The sequence below is a fragment of the Natator depressus genome, chromosome 7 (genome assembly GCF_965152275.1).
Source record: "Natator depressus isolate rNatDep1 chromosome 7, rNatDep2.hap1, whole genome shotgun sequence".
In the NCBI taxonomy this organism is placed as follows: Eukaryota; Metazoa; Chordata; order Testudines; family Cheloniidae; genus Natator; species Natator depressus.
Window position 1 is genome coordinate 22,680,306 of NC_134240.1, and position 26,457 is coordinate 22,706,762.

General features: G+C 42.6%; 1 protein-coding gene across 3 annotated transcripts in view; it reads right to left on the reverse strand.

The window, feature by feature from the left end:
- MGLL (monoglyceride lipase) overlaps positions 1 to 26,457 on the reverse strand; it is an 83,843-nt gene that overhangs the window by 41,542 nt on the left and 15,844 nt on the right. For all 3 annotated transcript variants that reach the window (XM_074957646.1, XM_074957648.1, XM_074957647.1), the window contains exon 3: positions 18,126 to 18,232. In XM_074957646.1, the coding sequence (XP_074813747.1) occupies positions 18,126 to 18,232 (107 nt within the window). The remainder of the gene's footprint in view (positions 1 to 18,125; positions 18,233 to 26,457) is intronic.

Genomic DNA, 26,457 nt, shown 5'->3' on the forward strand with positions numbered 1-26,457 from the left:
AACTTTAGTGCCTGGCTTGCAACAAATTGGGTATGTAGGTGCAATTATATGCACAAACTGGGTAGGCATGCAGGTAAATAATCAATTGCGCATCTCACCAACCATTTGTACATGCAATTACCTGATGCATTCTCGTAATCTGGATAATTACACATACAGGTTGGGCCTGCAGTTGCTTGCATGTCTTCCACCCAGTTGCATGCTTAAATTATTTTGAAATCTTACAGTTTAGATGTTCTGAGATGCACTGTGAGTAATGCTCTTAAACATTTTACTGTAATTTTTGCCTCCTTGAAATATTTGTATTTCATTTATCCTAGGCAATAAACTATTTATTGCACAGACCATATCTTGTTTTAAGGTTTTTGAAACATCATTCATATCTATAGGCAACATGCTCAGCACTTACTCAGGGCTTTTCATTTATAGATCTCAAAGCTCTTTAAAAAGGTGGGTCAGTATCATTTTCCTCATTTTACAGCTGGGGAAACTTAGACACAGCAACGTGAATGAAGTAGTTCAATCCTTGAGGGGGCCATTTAGGGATCTGGGGCAAAAATTGGGGATTGGTCCTGCTTTGAGCAGGGGGTTGGACTAGATGACCTCCTGAAGTCCCTTCCAACCCGGATATTCTATGATTCTGAGTGCTTTTGTCCCAAGTCACAGAGTGAGGCAGGGCTGAGAAGAGAAACCAGGTCTCTGGACTCCCCACTTTGTGCCCTATCTACTGTAATGAATTATAACAGTAATTAACCACACACCAATTTGAATCATATATGATATGCTGTAGATCGCTGTAGGGAAGTATTCCATGAAACACGCTTCTGTGGCCACTGACATTGCTATTATATCTACGTGTAAGAACAGAGCATCATGGGCCTCATCCAAAACCCACTGAAGTCAAAGGGAATCTTTCCATTCACTGCAATAGACTTTGGATAAGGTTCTACTTGTGCAACTGAGAGGACTAGTAATGAGTTATGAAGCTTTTCCACCTCAGAATCATCAGACTGGGGCTGGCCCAGGTTGGGACTGACCAAAAAGTGTTATCATCTGATGGATGGATGAGTGGTGGCCTTTGTGAAATGAGTTGGTGAGTTCTCATTCCTGTACTTCACGAACAGGTTTCCCCATCACAAAATCCACCACCAGAATAGGCAGCCTCATAGCTGATCTGGTGGGAGATTTCATAATGGGGGCAGCATAAACCTTCAAATGAGATTTAACACATCTGGCCACTGGCTGAGTGAGATCAAATGTTTTTCTTTCGCAATCCTACTCTCTTGTTCTATAGAACAGGGAGGTACAATCAGGCTAGAAAGAATGTGGCTGTGAAACTGAAAACTGGCAGGTGGTTAGAACATGTGCCAGATGCTAACCAGATGCTCTGTTCAGTGTCACTAATGGGCTCACCAATGAAGATGCCCTCACTGTCAAAAGCTTTAAAAGATGAAGATTAGACTTTACAAAAAATTCCAGGAATCTCTCTCCCAAATCATCAAACTGACTTTTAAACTAAACGTAACCTGGTTTCGCAAAGCTGCCTGTGCACCTCCGTCAACTGGAATAAAGGAATTTTTCTGCATTTTAAAAAAAGTGGTACCATATATGTTTGTTTATTTTCTTAAATAACAGAATAGACATTATAACCCCTGGGTGAAATCCTGGCCCTACTGAAGTCAATGGCAAAGCTCCCTTTGACTTCTGTGGGTCAGGATTTCACCTTCTAGGAAAGCAACAATCCTGCTTAGGTGAATCAAATACAAACCACCTCAAACCCTACAGTATAAACACTATAACAAATATTTACAAAGGAAATTATCAAATTTAAGCTCAAATATGGATCTCGCTGCTTCTTCGATATCTACTGGCGACCTGTGGGGCTTCCTAAAGGGTTATGTGCATCAGTGCCCTTCATCCATTCTGGCCCTGAAAGTACAAAATCTCTGCATGACCCCCAAGTAGGAATCTCCCACAGAGCTTGATTCAGCCACCCTCACTCAGGCACGTTACACTGCAAGCAGCCCATCTTTCAGCGAGGCTACTTATGATATAAACCGTTCCTCAGTGGGTTTGATCGTGAGCCTGGCTGCATTCCTGATCTGGGGATTATAGGAGCATAGGATGGCTTTTTACTCCCCTGTGTGTGCCACAGAGACTGTGTAGTGGGGAGACTGCCATCCCCAGGTTGCTGTCACCCTCCTATACATGTGGGCAGGCAGAGACAAGGAGAGTGCAGAACCCTGACTCCTTCCATCTCCCCTCTGTGCCTAGCTCGTCTGACACAGTGGGGGAAGTAATCTGCATCAGTAAAAGGGCTCGGGCAGATTCCTTCCTCCTGGAGCAACAGGGTACAAGCACAGATCAGATCTGCCCTGCTCCTCAGCAGTGCAACTAAAGGCTGCCCCCTACTCAAACTGAATTGTGTGGTGACACTCCAACCTGATGTAATTGGGTGGCAGAAATAGGCCCTCTGAAAATGAAGGGGGACAATGTATTTCTTTTTAAGAGCATCGGGGAAAATAAATTTTGTTATCCTGGGTTAGGCTATTGGTCCACTGAGTCCAGTATCCTCCAAACTCAATGATTTGGAGGAAAGCAAAAAACCCTCCTACAGAATGCACCTGCTGACTGTGCAAAGGTGGGCAGAGCAGGAAAAATTCCTTCCTAATCTACCTGGCTATCAGCTTCCATCTTCCCAACATTACTAATGTTCAGAAACAGTCCTCCACAGACTGGAAATTGACTCTCTAACTGCATGCAGCAGTGAGTACCATAAGTTGAACATATGCTGCGTGAGGCTGTATTTCTTTTTATTTCTTCTAAATTTACAAGCCATTAACTTTAACAGGTGACATCCTGTCATCTGGTCTCAGGTTTTGGGATAAGATAAGATGGAGGGATAGGGTAAAAAGAATTGTCCGTCTCAACTGTAGGTGAAACATTCAAATAGATGGGCCAATCTCTGCTTTTGTTCATAACGTATAAGAGCTGGGTAGCTCTACTGACTTCATGCGACATGAACTTTACAATTTGAGAAAAGAGAGCAGAAATTGCCTCAAGGCACTTGGTTCTAAAAATGTATACAGTGTATGTACATTGTTTACTAGTGAGATCATTAGTATTTGGGCCTGGATTTTTAGAGCTGTGTGTACAAAAATCCACACTCAGAATTGGAGAGTGGCAATTAGGGCCAGAATCATGCTCAGTACTTGGGGATGGTGCAAAGAGCCTTCCTACCACTTCCATGGTCTGCATAAGGGTCAGGGAGATTTGCAGTGCCTGTGATCGATGGAGTGTAGGGACTGCTTTGTCTCTACTCCCTAGGTGGCATATGGTTCCGCCATGGGAGAAGAGAGAAGGCAGGGCCATGAACCTGAGTGGCATTCTGGGATTCAGGAGACACAGGTTCAAGTAACAGCTCTGCCACAGATTTCCTGTGTGACCTTGGGTAAATCATGTAGTCTCCCCGTGCCTCAGTTTCCCATCTGTCTCACAGGGTGTTGTGAGGATAAATGCATCAAAGACTGTGAGGTGCTCAGGTACCATGGTCATGGGGGCCATATTAGTACCTGGGATGGCTGACCCTCACACACTGGCAGGAGGGAGAGGTGCAAGTGTATGCCATAAACGGGTGTCGTGGCAGGCATGGGGAGCTCAGAGAGGGCATGCTGCTAGCTGGCTTGTGCCTAGAATGCATCCTCTAACCTTTCATAGCTGTGATGACAATCTAAACCAGAAACCCGAGTTCATCCAAGGAACAGTGAATACATTTAATAAAACAAATAAATGGCATTTCTATTTCTTAACATTTAAAAGTAATTGAGTAATGGAAGGGACACTGTAAACCTAAAAATGACGAACAAACAAAATTAATGTCCTCTGTGTTACTAACAGCACCCAGGATTATTAAAAAGAGAAGAATTCACTTTTGATTATCAAATGGAAGAATTTCACTTTTGTTTATTGTCAGTCACATTTTGAGGGGTTGGGGTTCAAAGTGCAGTACTTGGCTTGCAGATGCTGTTGGGGAATATTTATTTCTTTTAAAATAACTGTCTCCAGTTTTTTTAAAATATGAAAATATTTCTATTGGTTTTAGGGTTTGTAGATGTTTGTTTAAAAAAAAAAACAATTTTGGAGCAAATGTGAAATGATACATGACCCTTCAAAAGCTCTCATGACAATTAACAGACGTTACTATTTATAGAAAATCAGTTCTGGGCTGCTATATACAGAAGAAACTGACTTATTTGACTCAGGACTAGCAGCCCTATAGCTATGTGTCATATTTTGTGAATGAGCAAGTCAATAAACAATAAAAATAGACCCCAAAGCTGCTGCAGAACAAAGCGTGCTTGGGTTCATTTATTTTGACAATTGCAGTTCAGGCCCCAACCCTGCAATTGGATCTGTGTGGGAGGACCATTATGTCTGAGAAGAGAACCTGTTTGAAGTCAGCAGAGCTCTGCGGGGCTTTGAAACTCCTTCTGCATGGATCCAAATACAGGACTGGGGCCTTTGTTTTCATCAGCTGATAACACTCATAAGGCTAATGTACTGTAATGTATTTTAAAAAAAACGATGACGTCTTATTACACCACACACCTGTTAAATCCTTGCTATGACATGAGTGAGATTGCTACATTTTTACACAAATTCTAAACCATGGAGCTTAGCAAGGTTAGTGAGGTTCTGGCTCCAACTATGGCTGTTGGTTATTTATCCTGTTTTGGATTCTGAGCAGGTAGGTCAGAATTTTTATTTTTAATTAAAGAAATCTAAAATATCTTCCATTTTTCTCTTTCACATGTGATTCTGCCCCCGACTCTCCTTCTCTTAGTTTGGTGGTTGTTCAGTTCAGCTGTAGAAAAACCTACAGTTTTACCTGTTGGTTTCCAGCATAGGGTACAATAACCATAAAAATGTAACTGAGATGAAACAGCAAAGCAGCCCATAGAATCAACAGGAAAGCATTTCATAGAATCATAGAATATCAGGGTTGGAAGGGATCTCAGGAGGTCATCTAGTCCAACCCCCTGCTCAAAGCAACTAAATCATTTAGCTTCGCTTCATAGACTAGCCCTTCCCTTTCCATTGCTTGTGTCGAATAACAAGCACACATGGGACCTTCTAATAATTCTACTCCTCAGTTTGCTGATAAATGGGGGGCTGATCCAAAAAGCGCTCAGATTTCCCCCAACTCCCACTAGCCACCAACGGATTTGAGTGTCCTCGGTGCCCTGCAAGAGATACTCAGCAACACACAGAGAAGGAACTAGTGCAGCCAATTTTACCCTGCTTAGATGACAAACTGAAAATCCTTGTAAAGATAGATTTACATGGGAGGAGTCATCTGCAATTGCCTCATAAAACACAACCTTTCAAATTAGATGTGGCTGACAAGTAAACAATAGGAAAACCAGTCAGTTGATTGTGTTAATGAAATGCTGTTGCTATGGAAAAAATTGTCCCGGTAAAGGTGAAAACACATACACTTTTCTTTCTGTACCACACTCCAAGAGGATACGAAATCAAGTTCAAAACAGCTCCTTGAAAATGGATCTGTCATGATCATGGGTACAACCAAGGACTATTTTTAAGGGGTTCATTTCCTTACACCCCCACCCCCCCCAAAATATTCAGATATAATTTGGAAATAAAGTGCCCACTGCCAGCTACTGGAATGATCTGCGAATCTACACAAGGCACATGCCATATTTGCCCTGTGACTCTTTCTTCCCTTTTTAGTCTGAAGCTATAGGTCCTTCTGAATAAACTCTTACAGGCAGCTGCAAATGGATGTAGCTGCACGGGAGTCAATGCAGGTACACCGATTCACACCAGCCCTTAGACTGATATTTATGGCAAACCTGACATCTGCACAGTAACCTAGGGAAGCAGACATGATTAGTGACGTTAAATCATCTGCTCCTTCATCTGCAGCTCCAGTAACAGAAACATCTGGCTCTTGTCTTTCCATCTTCTAATGGGATGAAATCCTGAAGCTAGCAGTGCAGTTTTATTTTGGGGCGGGGCAGGAGCTGTTGAAAATGTAATGACAAGGGGCTGTCAACTGTACTTTGCTAATGGTAAAATATGGAACGGTTACAAATTATGGGCCAAAATCTACCCTCTGGGACACTTTGGTGGAGTTATTCTGGATATGCAACAGTGCACATGAAAGCATAATTTGGCATTTGCTATGGGAATTGATTTACATCTTGAAGAGGTACCTCCAGAACACAACACTGTGGCACTTGCACAGCTCTTTGAGCCAACATGGTTGAGGTTCCCTGAACCAACAACTTGTAAAATTAAATGGAACTGCTTCTCCTCTCACTTACATGAGTTTTGTGTGGGTGTATCTGCAATGTCTTCAGTGCTAGGTTCACCTAACTCATATAGTTGTACATGAGAGGAGAGTCATAGCCAGTGTACAGTAGCACCTCAGGGTTATGATCCAGGGCTGGAGCACCCACAGGGAAAAATTAGTGGGTGCTCTGCACACACCGGCAGCCAAGCTCCCCCCTCCCCATGTCCCCTCCCCTCCCCCCCGAGCGTGCTGCGTCCCTGCTCCTCCGCCTACCTCCCAGTGCTTCCTGCCGCCAAGCGGTGCTTAGGACTTTCCGGGAGGGAGCGGGGAGGAGGCGGGGCAGGGGCGGGGACTTGGGGGAAAGGGGTGGAATGGGGATGGGAAGGGGTGGAATGGGGGCGGTAGCGATGCAGGGGCGGGGCCAGGAACGGTGGGGGGGTCGAGCACCTACTGGGAACAGTGGAAGTCGGCGCCTATGACGATCACCTCAGGAATGGGGGTTGTTCATAACTCACTCTGAACAAAATGTTATGGGTGTTCTTTCAAAAGTTTACAACTGAACATTGACTTAATATAGCTTTGAAACTTTACTATGTAGAAGAAAAATGCTGCTTTCCCTTTATTTTTTTCGTAGTTTATGTTTAACACAGCACGGTACTGTATTTGCTTTTTTATTTATTGGTCTCTGTTACTACCCGATTGTGTACTTCTGGTTCCAAATGTGGTATATGCTTGACTAATCAGTCCATGACTCTGATGTTTTGTAACTCTGAGGTTCTCCTATATTTACATACATGGGGTTTCCATATTTGGACTCGGACTCTGATCTCAAGTCTACTGAAGTCAATAGAATTACACTGGTGTAAAGCCTGTGTAAGAGAGGTTGAATCAGACTCAGTGACTTCACTGGAGTTACTCTGGATTTACACCAGAGTAACTGGGATCAGAATCTGGCCTTTGATTTGTATCACTCTCAAGGTAGTATTGCAGTTCAGGGCAGGGGAGAAGGCTGCATTAAATCAACCACTGGAAAAGAAAATCGAGCAGCCTTTGCTGCTGTCAAGTGTTCTGTTTTGTAACCTGCAAATCTCCACTTGAGGATTAGGAGCATGATGAGTAGTGTCATGGCAGTTCCTCCTGGCACACTGCTCAATGAACAATTCCTGACTGCACACGTGGTATAATAGCAGGGAATGGAGCTTCTGCCCTTTTTCAGGCTTAGCCCTGTGGCTCTGAGAATCATGACCTGCCTGAGTCTGAGCCTGTGAGAACAATGCTGGGATGTATGTACCCACGCACTGTGTCAGGCAGGGATAGAGTCAAATGCCTCCCAAGGGAACGAAACAGGGAGTTTGCTCCAGCAGGAAAGAGAGGACTCCCATCTGGTTCATCAAAGCAGTTCCGTAAATGAGAAAAAGAAAAGGATTACTTGTGGCACCTTAGAGACTAACCAATTTATTTGAGCATAAGCATGGTGCATCCGATGAAGTGAGCTGTAGCTCACGAAAGCTTATGCTCAAATAAATTGGTTAGTCTCTATGGTGCCACAAGTACTCCTTTTCTTTTTGCGAATACAGACTAACACGGCTGCTACTCTGAAACCTGTAAATGAGAAGGAAGTGTCCTAGGGGAAGGAGGGAGCAGGGCTAGGAGACTCCTAGATGACTCCTTCACCAGGAGGCATGAAGACCACAGAAACATGCCTTTGACTGTACTCCTCACTAGAGGCTTTAAGTTACAACTGTTTATTTCCCTTTTATTTTGCTTACCCCTCACCGGAGCGAGCCTGCCTGGGTCTGACAGTGCTCTCTCACCTTTGGCCAAAGTTGCCTGTGTTCCATACAAATCTGGTATCCCCTTACTCTTATGATTGATAGTTATTCACCTCAGATGAAAAGAATCATGGGGCTGGGGTTGAAGGGAGTTATTTACACGGAAAGATGGAATCCCTTTGAGTGTCTGGCATGAATAATGTTTTGGTGTTCCTCATTCTGGATCTTTGTCATGCAGTGAGCCCCCCTACTGGGGCAATGGCAGGTTGAGAAGTATGCTCTGTAAGTTAGCCAGCAGTCATGGGCTCTCTGGTAAAAGGTATGTGCCTTAACGAGACAGTGCTTTGTTTCTTCTGTTTGTTGTTTCCCGTTTTTAAATAGTATCTGGTATTATGGTCTTGGGCCATCCTTGTGTGAGTGCCAACAGCAAGGTGATTATGTCCAGGGAGCAGCCGTTGAGAAAATACATCACCTCACAGAACAATCCAGTGACACTTCTTCCTCTGTTCATTATTGAGAGTAAATTAACTATGAAAACCGGGGCAGGCCAGCCAGATCTGACAGTATGTCTAAATTTGTTCCTGATTTTTTAAAAAAGAACACGTTAATGTTTAATTGACATGTTCCACTCCCTTGGTTGAATGTGTATCTGTGGCAACTCTACATGCAACCTTGGTGTGCAATTTTCCATCTTTCCTGACTGAAAAACAGTCCCTGGGACTGATTCTCCTCTCATTTACACCTGTGTAATTCTGGAGTAACTACACTGAAGTCCATGGAGTTACCCTAGTTTTACACCAGTGTAAGAGGAGAATCAGACTCCCTGGGTCTAATAGCTGGACAGGAGACTGAAAGTTGAATCCTCACTGCACTTCCTAAAGTAACGAGGGGGAAAACATGCTGAGTAAATCCATGCCTATGCTCCAAATCTGGATGCTTTAAGGTAAGCATTCCACTACAGCTTGTGCCACACTGTCAGCTATATGCTGTCTCATTGTCTGTTTTTTAGTTCAGTGTGGTCCAACTGCTTCCTGGTATGACAACGTTGTTGCATCGTACTTCACAAGGGATTGAGCCAAAAATAAAAATTACAGTTGCATTTCTCTGTATTAATATGTGGTCTCTTCCAGCATGAGAAATGCTGTAGGTATTTGCTTTCATGACTCATCAAGTATTTTCCTTCTGTGTTACAGTAACCTTCTTCAAATGGAAGCACTGTAAAATATACTGTGGGGCTCAATCCTATGTAGGCAGGGAATTTGCATTTTATGATCCTGATAGGTCATATTCAGATCTTATACACTGCTCATGCTAAAAGACAGATTCACTATTGAGATTACTGTACTCCAAAAGAAGATGGCTATGCAGGTCTAGAACGTGACCTGCAGATGACCTCCTCTTTAATAAAAGTACAACATGGAGAGGCTACCTCCATGTCCACAAAAGATGGACCCAATGCATGCTGGGACCTGTGGGCTCTATGGGCTGAACCACTGAATTAAAGAGGAGGGTGGCTGCCATATGCTCCACTTCATTCAAATAAAAGGCCTTGAAGTCAATGAGAATTGGGCACTAGGGGTGGCCTTGGACTCCTGATAAATTGCCAGTGTGGCCCTGGTTTGGGCCAAGTGAAACATAATGCTAAAGTCTGAGCTCTCATGGCATCCGAGGGCTGTTTGGGACCATCTCTGCTATTTAAAAATAATTACATATGTACAAAGTTGCTGAATGTAACAGAAAAGCCCATTCTAAATTGTGCTTGGGAGTCATGGGGTCATTTTGCCCCCTTAGCAATAAAAATAATACTCTGCACTTAGAAGAAAGCCTGTGTGTAAGGACGTCAAATTTTATACATATTTAATAACCCCCACAAGCCTTTTACAGACGAATTCATGGAGGCACAGAGATTAAATGCCTTTGCCACGCACTCACGAAGTGGTGTTGGCATTTTAAATATAAAATTAAATTCTACTCCATTATAAGGGATGTAGAGGGTCCACTTCATCTACCAGTGAGGTACAGCCACCTCAGGGGTGAACCATGGTAACTATCAGTGCACAATACCACTCAGCAATTTAAAGGAGGAAGCAAGAAAGAATGCAGTGTCCAATCAAAAGTCTGGACTCAAGAGAAAAGGCTTGTCAGGCTCATGGTAAGTTTGGGTCATCTAGCAGAATAAATCGTATTTTCCATATAACATAAGGGAGCTCTGTTTGAATGTTCTGTACTTTCTTAGCGAGACAAGGTGGGTGAAGTAATATCTTTTATTGGACCAACTTCTGTTGGTGAGAGAGACAAGCCAACATGGCTACAACTAAACTGTTTTTCTTATCAAGTTGCCCCTTCTGTTCAGCAACACAGTACTACAGACCCAGTTCCCCACTTACCAGAGCTGCTGGAGATAGGCATGACAGGTTTCATTCTGACTGGAGCTTATCTGCTGTAAGCAACTGGCTTCCAAAATCATCTGTGGTTAATTTAATTTTTTTTTCCCCCAATTTTGTCAGCTGCTGCTACTATGTCCTGAGAAAAGGATGTCCTTACACCTCCAACGTGGTCAATTCTCTACTTTAAAGTTAGACTTTTAAAATTAATATTAAAATACAGTAGAACCTCAGCATTACGAACAACTCGGGAATGGGCGTTGTTCATAACTCAGAAATATTCGTAGCGCTGAATAAAACGTTTTGGTTCTTTCAAAAGTTTACAGCTGAACATTGACTTAATTCAGCTTTGAAACTTTACTATGCAGAAGAAAAATGCTGCTTTTAACCATCTTAATGTAAACAAAACAAGCACAGAAACAGTTTCCTTACCTTGTCAAATCTTTTTTTTTTTAAACTTTCCCTTTATTTTTTTAGTAGTTTACATTTAATATAGTACTGTACTGTATTTGCCTTTTTTTTTTTTTTTTTTGGTCTCTGCTGCTGCCGGATTGCATACTTCTGGTTCCAAATGAGGTGGGTGGTAGACTGGTCAGTTCGTAACTCTGGTGTTCATAACTCTGAGGTTCTACTGGAATCAAAATCAGTTAGAGCCAACTCCTCACCCTCCCACCATCCTCATTCACTTGGCTAGACCCAGAGCTTCCACACAGGCCGGGGAGGGAGGAATCCAATAGTCAGCATCAGCGGAGCTGCTCTAGGGGTCCACTTGCTCTTGCAGTTTCAAGAACTGCTTGTTGGGGATTCTACATAGCACTTGAAACCCTATTGGGGTGGGAGGGACCATGGGTGGAGGTGCTGGTTTTGCCACATGCTAGGCAAGAGGTGTGCCTGAGAGTTTTTCAGCCAAGCTCTAGGGGTATCAGAGCTTTGCTAAACTTTCCCAGCGTGAGTTCCCATAAGTGAGAGTTGGCAAATGGCAGGGGATTTTGGTCTACGTTATTACCGAGGGGCCCTTTGTCTCTAGCTCTCCAAACCAGAAATGGCATTAGCTATTGTAATATCTAGTCTAGAGCCATGCGATAATAATGCTTTGCACGTTTACCTTTCGTCCCATGATTTCTAAGTGCTTTACATATGTTAAATATCACCCACAATCCCCCGCAGTGAGACAGGTCAGTATTGTTATCTTAATCTTACAGATGGAGAAAGTGAGGCTCAAGGAAGTTACACTTGCACTGTGAATCAGTGGCTGAACTGGAATGAAACCAGGGATGACTACCTATCCTATGCCCCAGCCAGTAGACAACATTGCCTCCCTCTCAAGAGTGCAGCAATGTTTCTGGCTGTCTTTCCTTTACTTACAAGGAGGGGGATGGATAAGATGCAGTGGTGAATTCCAGGGATTGCTGCATGGCTCCCATATAATAAATAACATGGCTAGAGATTTAAAATATTATCAAAGAGCTTTTGCAGCTGAGGTAATATTCCGATTACCATTGCTCTGATCAGGGGCTTTCTACGCTGTAGTTCTTATAGCTATAAGAACTACGATTTACATTTATGGCTTCATAAATCCATCCTGCCTTGATCCCGGGGGCTGGACTAATAACCCATTAGCAGCCCCTTTCAACCCAAATGCTCCAGTGATCATAAAATATTTAGAGACAGGTCAAGCCTAGGTAATTTGAAGAATAAAGATTATTTCTCCCTGCAGGGACTGTACTGCAAAGTCTAACCTGAAGCTCTGAAGACTTTTCCCTTACTGGACTGTGCAGACAGCAACTCAAAGTAAGAGAGTAAGGAGAAAATGACCCAGCCATAGACCCTATCTGACAAAGGAGAATGAGTTCTGTGACTCTGGAGAATTGGAGACCTTCCAGAATCAAATCATCAGTAAAGTTATTAAAGGAAAGATACCAGGGTGTGAAATTAACTTCACCCGTATATAGCTAGAGTGTTTACAGATGGAATGCATGGAGATAGCCGGGAAATGCAAGCCAAGATCAGGACACAAGTTCTGCAGTCCTTTGATGCCACTTGTTCATGGTGTTAAGACCACTTGATTTGCATAATTGGAGACCTTGTCCCCCCTCTTGGCCCACCACCAATGTTGCCCTCCATGGTGTGCTGTCGAGAATCAAATCACTGGGCACAAGGAATCCTAACAGTTCTGGGCACAAGCTGTCCCCAGCTGGGATCACAAAGACATTTCCCCCCAAGCAATGTCCAAGTAACATTCTGGAGTTCACACAGCCTCCCATAAAAAAATCTTATAGTAGTTACTGTCAGAGGGAATATGGGACTGTGCCTCATGGCAATTTAAGTTCCTGCTGCAGAGAAGCCAATATTGTTTTTATTCTACCGAGCAGTCTTTGAGTCATAGAAATCAGAGACAGAATAGACCATTAGGGCTCACTGAGCTCACCCACAACCATAGCAAGATTGTTCCTTGCAGAACATTACAGAGCGCTTTGTCCAAACCAACTTAAACTCCTGCCAAGGCTTCCACCATCCCCCTGTGGGACTATACTGGAGTCTGATTGACCTTATTATTAGGGAATGTTGCTAGCCAGACATTTTCCTTTCCTTTTATGACATGAGCTGGTGCTTCTCACATGCAGAACCACCCTAATCCTTGCTCTTATTAATGCTGACACTCAATCATTTACCCCCACCCCCAGCCTGTACATATTTAGTCCTTTTAACCGTTGCGTATAGCTTTCCTTATAGATCAATCCTTCCCAGTGCTATGAATAAATAGAAGACTTCTGTTCTCACCAACAATGGTCTTTTAACAGTTGCAAGAACAAAATAGCGACCCTGCTAAAAAATCCCAAACATTTGATGCATTTTTAAATCTGTAGCTCCAGCTGGTTTCTTCTTTTTAAAGTAAGGGTTTTATCGAGTATGGAATCTGGTGAGAAAATGAATGGAAAGCATAAGCATTAGTGGATCTCTGTCTGAGGGGACTTCCAACTGACCACGAAAGCAAACCACATACAAAGTAGCAGCGGGGTACTTCAGTTAGGAACACCTAAATAATCTATATAAGCTAAAGAGCAACATCTTTCCCTTCATTCTGATCTGACTTTACAGATCATTTAGAGCATGAAATTCACCTGGTGGTCCTCTAAGTTTCAAAGCAGGGTGAAAGACTGGGAGGTGTCTACACATTCTGTGCCTCAGAAAGGGGAGACTTTATGGGAGCTCTGAACATACCTGCACAGATGAGATGCGCTGAGGGACTGGATACTGGCACTGTGCTTAAGCAAACTAAGTGGCTAGGAACCTCCCCGTAGTGGGGATGGGGAAAGGGGTCAGATTATTTCATCCTTCCCCAGCAACGACAGCCACTTATGTTACACTCATAAGGAGCACTAGCAAGTCCATGTAAAAGGGAAAAAATATTGCAACATGTCCTGCAAAGGGATAAGAGAGAGGTAAATACAAGATTCTGATTGCTATCTACAAAAATCTAAATACCTTAGTAACTGCTATTAGTTGATACCCACCTATAAAAGTGAAATAGTGGTCCTTTTAGGCTCTGGTCATGTAACGCAATCAAAGTAAATATAAAACTCACCACAACAGACAAAACAGGAGAGGGTCTACAATGGAAAAATTGGAAGGAGTCCAGTGAAGGGCAACAAAAATGATTAGAGGTCTGGAACACATGACTTATGAGGAGAGGCTGAGGGAACTGGGATTGTTTAGTCTATGGAAGAGAAGAATGAGGGGGGATTTGATAGCTGCTTTTAACTACCTGAAAGGTGGATCCAAAGAGGATGGATCTAGACTATTCTCAGTGACAGCAGATGACAGGACAAGGAATAATGGTCTCAAGTTGCAGTGGGGGAGATTTAGGTTGGATATTAGGAAAAACTTTTTCACTAGGAGGGTGGTGAAACACTGGAATGGGTTATCTAGGGAGGTGGTGGAATCCCCTTCCTTAGAAGTTTTTAAGGTCAGGCTTGACAAAGCCCTGTCTGGGATGATTTAGTTGGGGATTGGTCCTGCTCTGGGCAGGGGATTGGACTAGATGACCTCCAGAGGTCCCTTCCAACTCGGATATTCTATGATTCTAATGAGGGTGGATGGAACACTTCAAACTTTAATAAATGAAAGCACTTTGCATGTGAAAATGAAGCCAGGTTCTCTATCCTTCATTTTCATTTTCTTTGGCTCTTAGCTTCATAGATCCCCATCCTAAGACATCCTAACTAAAGGATGTGTCCAAAACAGGTAGCAATCTCCTCAATCCACAGAAAACATAACATCACCAGAACTTGGCTGAATGTCCAACATAAATTTGTTGCTGATGAGTGATTCCTCAGTGTGTCCCCAATAAATCAAAGACCTTCCAGAGCAACCAATGTAAACATACTCTCTTTTTTTTACTATCATCAGAGCTTCACAAAAAGATAGGTTTCCTCTTTTTAAATTAAACTGACGGCAACACAGAAAACATTCAGTACTTGGAAAATAACTTCATGAAGTGAGAGGGAAGGTTGAGAGTACAAATCAGTAATGTAAGGGTTAAAAACCTTACAAGAATGTTGAAGTTATTAAAAAACAAAAACAACAACTATAAAAAAAAAACCCCAAACCCAGCCAGTATGAATTCAGGAAATTCAGAATTGAGGTTAAATTTCAAAGAAACCCAAATGTTATGAACATCTAGAAATGCATAGCAAGGTCATCCAAACAACCTTAACACTGCCCCATGTTGCGATGCCCTGAGTGAACCCAGGAACTTTGCCATAACATTTTCCATCCATAACAAACAGGTTTATCACATAAAGGACCACAAAAGCCAGACACTGGAGACAATGGAGAAAATCTTTCTATATTACAAAGGAACTCTTCGTTTTTTCCTCTGCCAGATGCTCTCATGGTTTATCATGGGCTCAGCACAAAACAAAGTAATGTCTGACTGACTATTTTGGGAGATGTAATGGAGAATTAAGCATTCTTGTGGCATTAAGTTATCATCAGTTTGGGAAAATTTCCAATAAGGGAAATTTTTTACCATTTAAGGCAGTCTGTTACTGTGTTTGGAAACTTCTATTGGACATGTTTCAGAGTAGCAGCCGCGTTAGTCTGTATCCGCAAAAAGAAAAGGAGGACTTGTGGCACCTTAGAGACTAACAAACTTATTTCGCTCATGAAAGCTTATGCTCTAATAAATTTGTCAGTCTCTAAGGTGCCACAAGTCCTCCTTTTCTTTCTATTGGAGAGTATGCCCAAATAATATAACCTGATTCAGAACAGTTTCTTGCAGTGTTGTTGTAGCCATATTAAAGAGACAGGGTGGGTGAGGTAATATCTTTTATTGGTGATATTAACTTCTGTAGGTGAAAGAGACAAGCTTTTGAGCTACACAGAGCTCTTCTGAAGGAAAAGGAAAAACAAAGAGTTCCTTTGTAATATAGAAAGGTTTTCTACATTGTCTCCAGTATCTGACTTTTGTGGTCCTTTATGTGACAAACCTGTTTGTTATGGATGGAAAATGTTATGGCAAAGTTTCTGGGTTTACTTTTCTGAAAAGCTCGGTGTGGCTCGAAAGCTTGTCTCTTTCACCAACAAAATTTGGCCTCTCTCAGAACAGTTAGGGAGCTGAGTATCTTTACCGGTTGCAAAGTCAATAATGATGCTCTAATTGGGATCCTGCTATTCAAAGAAGGTAAGAAAAGGAACGAAAGGAATTGTTCTCTGTTCATAAAAGAATATTTGCCGTTCTCTAGCCTAAAAGATATTCAAGGCGACAGAGAGTGAATACGCTTCTCTTTATATAGTGCAATAACTCCCGACAGGTACCTTTGCTTTCAAAGTTCCTTTTCTGTCTCAAGATGTGGTATTCTCTCCCTATTAAATTTACACTATAAAGTGCTGTGTCTTGTTGCTGTTTCCATTTCCAACCCATTTATTATTATTTTTTAAATCTGCTACTTCAATCTTGTTAAAAGTTTTCTTGTGAGGAGCATAAGGAACTAAAGCAAAAAAGCAACAACACCTCCACAGTCCAGAGTGCCCAGATCTTCACAGCTCTGGCATTCAAACAAATCGCTTAGGTGTGTGCTAAAATTCTGCATAGCTCCTGTGTGGACTAACAACAGAAATCTGGGTGGCTACAAGGCACCCAGGCATACAATAGGCATACAATAGGACGTCTGCTCAACACACTATATGATCTTTCTCATCAACTTTATGCCACATGAGAAAAAGAAACACTTTCCACCTAGATAACTACATACATAAAGCCTGACTAGCCTCACTTATGCAGGTGTAAATCAAAAGGAAGTCTATTGAAATGAATGGCGTTACAGTGGTGTTAAAATTCCATAAGTGAAAGGAGAAACAGGCCCATACTGTCTGCAAAGACTTTTCTGTCCTGGCCAACTGCCTGTTTGCCTGTTGTTAAAGCCAACCCTGTATGTGTGTTTCATTCACTCTTCATACAATCACAGCTTTGTAAAAATATGACAATTAACTTGACTACCAGACTGTCTCTATCCTAAGGAAACCTAGGGCCGATTTCTGCTCTGAGACACCAGTACTGAAACTCAATGGGAGTCTCAAGTGCATATCTAAAAGGAGAATGGGGATGTTGGGTCTCGCTGCGGTTTTGCCATTGTTCCTGAAGACCAGATGGGCCTCTGCTGGTTCTCAAATTCCCTAAACTCTGAAGTGTTCAGATTGGTGAGACACCTCAGGCTAAATTCAGAGGTAAAGTGTACGGTGATGTAATTTACATGTCAATAAGTGTGTGTCAGAGGGGCCAGGGACTACAAGCCAAATTATGGTCTTGATTTCAGTCAAGAAAAGCCAAAGATACCTAGCGGTATCTACACTGTGAATGCTTCACAGCTCTGAGTGACGTAGCTAGGTCAACCTAAACGTTAGGTGCAGACCAGGCCCAAGTTACATCAGGATAGATTCATACCACTTCTACCACCCACCTCTGAATTTGGCCTCACCGCTCATCCACTGCCCTGATCAGTCCCATTTATTTATTTTGCTAATTTGTATAGCATCTATCACAGAGGCCGCTCTATGCAATGATAAAAACAAAACAAAGGCTTAAAGAGGCAGGAGAGTGGCAAGCTGTGAGTGCAGGAAAAGGCAGGAGGGGACTGCTGCAGGACAAGGAAGCAAATCATTTAAAATATTGTTGGACTGTCCCAGTTCATGGGGATTGCTAAGAGAGGTCACTCTGACCCTTTGTCTGTTTGTGTCTTGAGGGAAGGCCTTCAGGTTCAGTGAGAGTGACACTGCCATTTCAGCATCAACTTGGGGTAATTCAGGACAGCAGTTATGGTGACCCTAGGAGGGAGAGGCAAAAATCCCCACCACAACCAGAGACAAGGCGCAACAGTGACAATCTCATAAGGAAAGGGTAAAAATAGTGTAAATGGTGGCTCCATAAGGACAAGGCTGAGAAAACCCAAGGAACCTGCATGGCCATTTGGTAGATAGGCTAGATTAGACAGGCAGTACTACATGATGCATTAATCAGTCCATTCCCTTTTATGCTCGTCTATAATCAATTTATTTTCTTTTTTCTTCCTGCTGAACAGTTTTAACTCCATTTACCTCGCTTATGGCCCTGATCTGCTATACGTCACATGCTGTTTCTTTTATCATACTCACCATGGTCATGAGCAAATACAAACAAGTTAAGTCCTGTCAGCATCTGGGCTAATTCATCATAGCGGCCGCAGTGTTCCCCAGCACCATGAGCGATAAACACAAGGGCCCTAAATGGAACATCAAGGTATAATGCATTAACTTGGAAATCAGCCTAGAAAGGCACCAGAGCTGTGGGTAAAAATAGCATCATCATTTTATCAACAAGCACCTCAGACATCAACAAATTCAAGCCAGGTAAATGTGGGGCCCGAGTGGCATTTAACTGATGGTACCATGATGAGGAAGGAAGCAGATTGTCCATAAAGACCTAGGAGCACAGGAGAAGAAATAACATCACATGAACCTCGAACAGATGGCTTGATGGTGGCAGGCCTTTGGCTATATGTGAACCAGCTGCACACTGGATGGATGTACTGTAGTTTTCCACCTGGCTCAGCGCGAGGCTGCCACAATGGGAAGCTACAGGTCAATATTGTAGGTGGGTCTCTGTAACTCTCCTTTATCAGGCTAATTACATTCTGGACTGGACTTTGCTCCTATGGAAATAAATGGAAGTGTTGCGATTGACTTCAGTGGAATCAAGGTTAGGACCTCTCTCTGTAGTTTCACCCAGATATATTATTATACACTTTCGGACTTAAATTGTTGTTCTGACTTACATTGCTGCACACAATGTTAAATGGTTACAGGATTTCAACAAAAATATGAACGCAAACCAGAACCCAGGACCTGAGTTGAAGTTTGGGGAATGCTGGACTTGATCCCAATATCAATGTTTTTACCCATTTTCAACCCAGAAATAGCTGCACTACAGAGATGAGTAAAGTGATTCCTAAACAGTTACAGCAACCTTAGGCTCACAGAGCGTAAACCACTCTCGGATCCTGCTGTGTGAAAGGCGCTATACAAATGCTCCTCACTAAGGACTCACATTTTACAAATTTCTTACACGTTCAGAGGAATATCATCAAATAATGAAAATAATGGTTTGAGTTTGGAGAAATTTTCCTGTGTCTTTACTGGACAGTATTTATAAAGAATGTTGATTTTGTTGTAAAAATAATTATGGCCGAGTGAAACTCCAGAAGTTTGCTCTGATTGGTAGATCTTTTTTCACCCCTATTAAATTTTAGTGTCTCAAATCTGAGGTGTTCATTTAAAGGTGTAATCTGTTGTCAGAACACCTGTAACCACACTAGAGACCAGAGACCGCTACTTCAAGTTTTTCAGTACTGTATATTTAAAAAAATCCTAAAATGAACTAATAATAAATGGTAACAACAATTTACATTTAGTGAAATCTTCAACCCTATTTTCACAAGGATTTTTGATACAGCTGTAAAAGATGTATTCACACTAAGAAACTGCTTTGATCTTAGTTATATTTAAACTTAGAGACGATGCTAGATGCTGTAGTAATCACTGCCCCATCTCTTTGATTAACACTGATTTGCAAAATAATTGCTAATGCTAGACAACTTGACAGACCATCCATTCGAACTAGACAGGCTTCACGAAGCAAAGAGTAGATTCTCTAACAGCTATCTATATAAGGTTACCCTGACATTTCATTAATGCTAATCAGTAACAAGAAGACCAGGAAATGTAGCATCCCTAGCCCTGGGTGTTAGAGAGCATTTGATAGGCCACACTAGGGGTTCCAAAATGACCTGTCATACAGTAGTAATGCCTTGAGTTAACATTTCCCTTAGAAAAGGCTAAGAGATCTTAAGCCTTCAGAACAAGGGGTGTGGGGTGGGAGAGAATTCTGAAGCAAACTCAAGATGACTAATGCACATTCTTTAGATCCTGCTTGCTTTGCTTGTCTACAAGTTGAACACCAAACCAAAGTAAGGGAATAAAAAGGAGAATTTTTTGCCGGTCTATATCTGGCATTTCCAAGGTGTCCCTCACCATGGTCTCCAGGCACAACAAGTAGTTTCTCAGATGACAAGTCATTTAAAATACCAACAACATACCAGGTGACCTTCATGGTATGCAATTTCTGGTGAAGTGAGCAAGCCGGTAAAGTGAGAGCCTTGTAGGGAGACATTAATTGCTACTTTATCTTGCAATTACACTGGAGGCTAAATTTTGCTCTCATTCATACCCATGCCGCCTCATTGACTTAGAACAAGATTAGCTAAAGTGCTGAGCACCTTACTGAAATATGTGGAAACTGAGGGAGTTCAATGTTTCACAAAATTAAGGGTATAGGGCCCGATCCTGCAGCCTTTACTCACAAGTAATTCTTAGTCCCAAATGACTGCAATGGAACTAGGATATAGCAGTTCCGGAACTGGATCCTTAAATGTCATATGGCAGGGACCTTGTCTTTAATTTGTCTGCAAAGCATCATGGATAAAATTCTCAAATGCACCTGAGGGTATGTCTACACAGCAGATAAACAGACATGGCTAGCCTGTGTCAGCTGACTCAGGTTCACAGGGCTTGGGCTGTGGGGCTGTAAAACTGTGGTGTAGATGTTTGGATGCAGGCTGGAGCACGGGCTCTGGAATCACCGTGGACTCCCTCCAATCATAATGCTTGTGAAAAGGAAGAAATACAATACAGCAAATAGGAAACTCTTTTCAATTTTTATCTTAACGTTCCTTTTTTGGTGTCATTTAAAGTTAATACAGATACACTGCAGGCTTTAGCACTTTGTAGGACTGCGGTGTCTATGGACTTGGCAAGCAACAACTGCAGGGTTGGCCTCACAGGAAATTGGTCTTAGAATGTACCTTCATCTCCAATTGTAATTCTGCTGGCAAGATCATTTGGAAGTGACGTGGCTCGGGTAGAAGCCAGTGCTCACAGCTTGAAATGCTTTTCTGAAGACTGAGTTATGCCTGAACCATGTTAATTTCATAGGCTCCATGAGCTCAGCCAGAGGAATCTTTGTGGTGCTTTGGATGCTTCAAATGACTCTGGATGTGGGATCTGTAGTTGCTAAACTTTGTGACTAAACATCATTTTGGACTCAGTTCAGCAAGATACCCAACCTGATGCCAAACTGTAAGCATGGATGTAGTCCAATGAAATCAATGAGACGATACATGTGCTTAAGTGCCTTGATGAATAAGGGTCGTAATGCATGGTAGTGGTAAGATTATGCCATTACTCAGAGAAAGCTGGTACATGTTTGGTAAAGAATTTTTTAAAATATATAAATTAATGTTTATCTGGCATATTTTTGTAGCCATCACAGCAAAAGTAGGTCTCAGCTCTCAACGCTTTGAACCCTTGTATACTTACCATTATAATTACACATCCTGTAATATATTATTTCTTACTTTTAGCCAGCAATTTAAATTATGCTGGTCTCAAGTCTGTGCCAAAGGAGAGCAGTTTGCAGGGAACGTATTCAGTCCTGGATCAGTGCCAAGGAAACTGCTTTACTTGAGAGACTGGCATTGTTTTAAGGGTTGGTATCTTGTGATCCCTACCCTCCACCAAGGCTAGAAACAAATGTTTCATACCATTAGAAAATTGGGATTCAAGTCCAGTTGGGCCATGAGATATACTTTCTTGTATTATTTTATTTATCAAGATAGAGACCACTACAATATTAACTAGAATGGCATCGGGGGAGGAGGGGCAGCACGAGGGAGAACAAGACTGTAAGCAGAATGATGTGATTGTAAGATCTGTTATCTTGTGACCAGACAGGGCTAAAGACACTTTAGTGGGACCGGTATGCATTCTTTTAGGACCAGAAAATGTCTCCAAGCCCTGAAACTACACTTGTAACATTCTACATACATGAGCAGTTTCTCTGACTTTCATAGGACTACACACGAGTAAGTGTTTGCAGATCTAATATCTTACTGGATCCCAAGATTGCAACAATTCCTTCATCTACATAGTGTTGGGATGAGATTTTTACAGCAGACATGACCGCCAGAGTAGAATAACATTGGTAGGTTATTCAGCGATACCAGAAAGTGTTGTTGTTATAAATGAATAGAGCTGAGACAGAACTGCACAGCACACATAGATTTCCATACAAAAGGCTCCACCGGAATCCATCTAGAGCCAGCATGAAATAATGCAGAGAAACAGCTTGGAATGTATGATTTATCGGGTCTTTTGAAAATGTGAAACATCAATGTGAATAGCTCACAACTGATCTGCTAAAAAATGCAAAGAGCTGAAGCAAACGGTGGAAGGATTCCCTGGACAATGCGACTGAATGAGTAGAGTGATTCCATGCAGATCTCTGAAATTTAACATTTTAATAACAGATATTTTGTTTAAAGGCTATTATCTTTTAGGAGACACTGGGCTAAAGTCTGAGGTGAATTACGTGGCGTTGTAAAGTAAAATGCCAAGGCCTAATCTTCCCTTCCCATCCCATTCCAGGGTAAACCCAGAAGAAGGGATCACAAGGATCCTGTCGCAAAGTCTTCCCCAACTCCCCCTTCCTCCATTTCCCCACCAAGGTGGTGGGATCTGCCCCAGCAGAACCGACTGCAAGGTCTGCTGCCCCAAACCTGGCAGACTGATGGGCACTTTGGAAACGCAGACAGGCTAGACAGAATTTTAAAAGACTTTGTGCTTGAGATACCTCTCACACCAGTTTTATGCTGTTGTAATTCCACTGATTGCAATGGGGTTAGTCCTTAGCTTCACTGGAATAATGAATCAGGGATCCTAAATCTAAATACACAAATGCAGGCTCAGGTCACACACGATTGAGAAGTGTGTTAACATAAACGCTTTGTACCAGGACTACTAACCCCCCCCCCCCATCAGGATCTGGTAATTTATGAACCAGACTGGATTCAGTTTTGTACTGGGTTTTACTCTTTGCTCTGCTACAGACTTGTTATGTGACCCTGGGCAGGTCAATTCACCTCTTTGTGCCTCAGCCTCCCTCTCCCAAGGTGTAAAATGGGGATTGCGTACTTGCCTATCTCCTAGGAGTGCTATAAGGATTAATGCATTGACATCTGTAGAGCACTCTGAGAGCCTCAGATGGAAGATGCTATAGATATATTGTGATGGACTGGACTAGGCCTAAAGGTCCCCGCGGGAGGCCTCAGGGTTCTGCCATCCCAAAAAGGAAGAGTGGGAGAGGTCCTCCAAGTGTCCTAGAGTGGTTGGGAGGAAGAAACCAATCACAGGGGCTACTAGAATGGCCAATCAGGGGCCAGGAGGGCTATATAAAAGGAGCTGCAGAACAGAGCAGCAGTTAGTTGCTTTTTTGGAGCTGGAAGAGAAAGAACAGTGTTCCTGGCTGGAAGAACAAAAGGACCAAAGACAGTCTGCTGGCAGGGACTGGGGGAGCGAGAGAGCTCCTGGCTGGCTGCTAGGACTGAGCCAAAGACAGTTTGCTAGCAGGGATTGGGGGAGCAATAAAGGAGCTCCTAGCTGGCTGCTGGGACTAAGCAGGGACTCAGCCCGGGGAGGGCCACAGGATGATAGTGTCTCCAAGGAGGAAGCCCTGGCGATATGGCCCCATACCAGGGTTGGGACTATTTAAAGACTGAGCCCAGGGAGGGCTAGAGAGACATCACCAGAGGGGTACTGAGATAGGCCCTGGTGGACAGTATACCCCAGAAGGGGTCTGTTCTGGTTCTTATGCAGATAGCATGTGTGACTCAGCCAGAGGACTCAGTCGCTGAAAAAAACCACCTGAGAACCAAAAGGGGGAACCAGAAATGAAAGAATGCAGACAAATCCAACCAGAGAGGGTGCTCATTAGAGGTGGGTGCTGACCTTGTTACGTATGTACAAAGTGTAAAAGATAGGCCCAACCTGCAAAATCCAGCTCTGGATCTGAACTTCCCCAGAGACCTGTCACTAGTACTAACATGTAGGCGGAAATTTTCAAAAGTGCCTAAGGGATTGAGACACATAAGTCCCACTGACAGGCAATATAATAAGCAACTTTCTATCACGCATATGCCACATTAATTTTCACTTAAAATGAAGTTGTTATGGATGAAAGATAGCTGCATGGCCACAATGCCATGGAAAAGGATTAAAGTGCGCACTAGCTAATAGCTGTCACATGCAATGGGTAAGAGCTAGAGTTGCCAGAAGATTACTGACCCAACCTCTCCTTCTTTGTCTTCTAAGAGGCCTGTACCCAGCCTTGAAGGGTTTCTGAAAGGACAGAACTTGCAGTTCAGTGGGTCAGCTTTATGAGTGGTTCATTCTTAAAATCAAAATGCAATGGGTGCCAGCTGAGTAGATGCCCAGGAAGTAATAAGAATAGTGCAATGAAAGAGGCTGAGTTTTCAGGGCATGAGAAAGCTACATTTAAAGGGCCAGAAGCTGTATGCCAAGAAATCACTAATATTTAAGGCATTTTGTTTTTTTGCCAATCAAATTCAATATTGAAACCTGTTGATTTAATAACCAGACACAAAGCTTTGCTGTTTAAAAGTGTGGTTCTGTTCTGAGAAGTGACTGTAAAAATGACCCTTTCTTACTCAGCCAATCTGCTGCCAGGGCGTATTCAGCGCCATTTCTACGGACTCTTCTGACTAAATAAGTTTTTACTACTTTTTGCTCCTGTTAGCCCATAGCTCTGCAAAGCCAACACAGCTATGAGTGAGGGAGCTGCTCAGGCAGGAACCAAGCAAGGTTAATTAAGAGAGAGGCTCCGCTTGCCCACTCCCAACCCCACTCAGTGCAGGATTGTGTCCAGTCCTACTATATATTCAAGGCGAGAAGGGATCATTTTGATCATCCAGTCTGACCTCCTCTAGAAAACAGGTCATATAATTATACCAAGTGATTCCTGCATCAAGCCCAGAACTTCTGGTTGAGCTAAAGCATACCCGACATGTCCCTAGGCACAGCATCTTCATTGCCCCTCTGCCTACAACTGACCTTCGTGTTGCATACAGTTTTAGAGAGGTAAGGAGCCCCAGAACGCCAGTGCCCCTAGGCACGTGCCTACTGTGCCTAATTGGAAATCCGGCCCCGGACGTGCTGTGGTCATTTATTCAGTTCTTACTCAGGCAAGCTGTCCCACTGAGTTCTGAGCAAGTAAGAATTTCAGGCTTTTGTCCCCTGTGAACTTCAAAAGTGTCTGTATCTATTTTTTTATAAAGCAGGACTGCACAATTCCCACCCAGTGGCAACGGTTTGAAGTAGAACATATAAATGTAATTCACTATAATACTTGGACCAAACAGTACAGTTTGTAACTAGGCAACTTCTATCATAGTGTGCAAAAAGAACTCTTGATTATTTCCTGCATAGGCTCAGTTATCCATCCTCACATTTATCCTTCCAATCCAACTTAGTCTGCAGTCCTTGCTGGCTATAGAAATCTTCATCTGTTATCTTCAAGCAAGGTGGATAATTTACTTTTTATAACCTATAGATTTCCAAGGTAATACAAATCCCCATGTATCCAATTCCTTCTGGACTGATTTCAAAGAGGCAGGAGGGAAAGGTCTTGGAATCCCATATGTTTTGGAGACGGAACTTGCAGGACTGATTTATTTTTTAAGTGCAAGGCAGTTATGTATTTTTAAAATACCTAGAGGTTAAGCACTGTGATTTCAAATGAGTAATTCTTTCTCAGCATATTCCAGAACTGCATGTCAGCCCTGGTCATCTATGAAAAGAATCTTTGCAGTGAAAGGGTATTTTACAAGCTGTGTCAAAAGCAATATTAGGAACTGATCCATTGGGAAATTAGTAATGTCATCAGCAAAGCATGTGCCAAAGCTCTGAGTATGGTCCAATTAATTGAGTACTCCATGTCTGTCACAAACCAGAGGTAGGAGGAGAATGTTGAGTGTAAACAGTTAAATGTGACATTTTATAATCCTGTTAAGTCAGTGATTACTGGAACATGTGCTTTATGGGCTGAGTCATTTTCCATGCTTTGGGTATACAAAAGCTTGTATTACTGGCACATTAGACATTACAGTAGTCCATCTACAGCTGATTTACAGTAACAAAAGTTTACATACTTTCGCCTACTGCAACGTACATCCAGCTCAGCATTATTCCTTGGTCACAGCTATCTACCTAGCTAAGTCTCTGGCTACAGTAGACTTGTTCCCTTAAACATTTCCACCATTGCTAACACCACTTCAGCTTTACCTGTGGTCACAACGGTAGAAACACTAAATAAACAAGGAGCCCGTTTCCACTGGCATTTAAAGCACTGGTTTTGTAGATTGGGTTAGCCACAGTGAGTAAAACACCAGCAGCTGAATGGTGCACTGTCCACATTAGAGCTCCACTGGTAGAACTAAAGCTAGTGATAGCAATGATGGAGAAACAGCCCAGTGCAGACAACCCCTGAGTTGCAATTACTTAGGGCACATGCAAGCAAAGCTAAAGGCACGTTGGATGC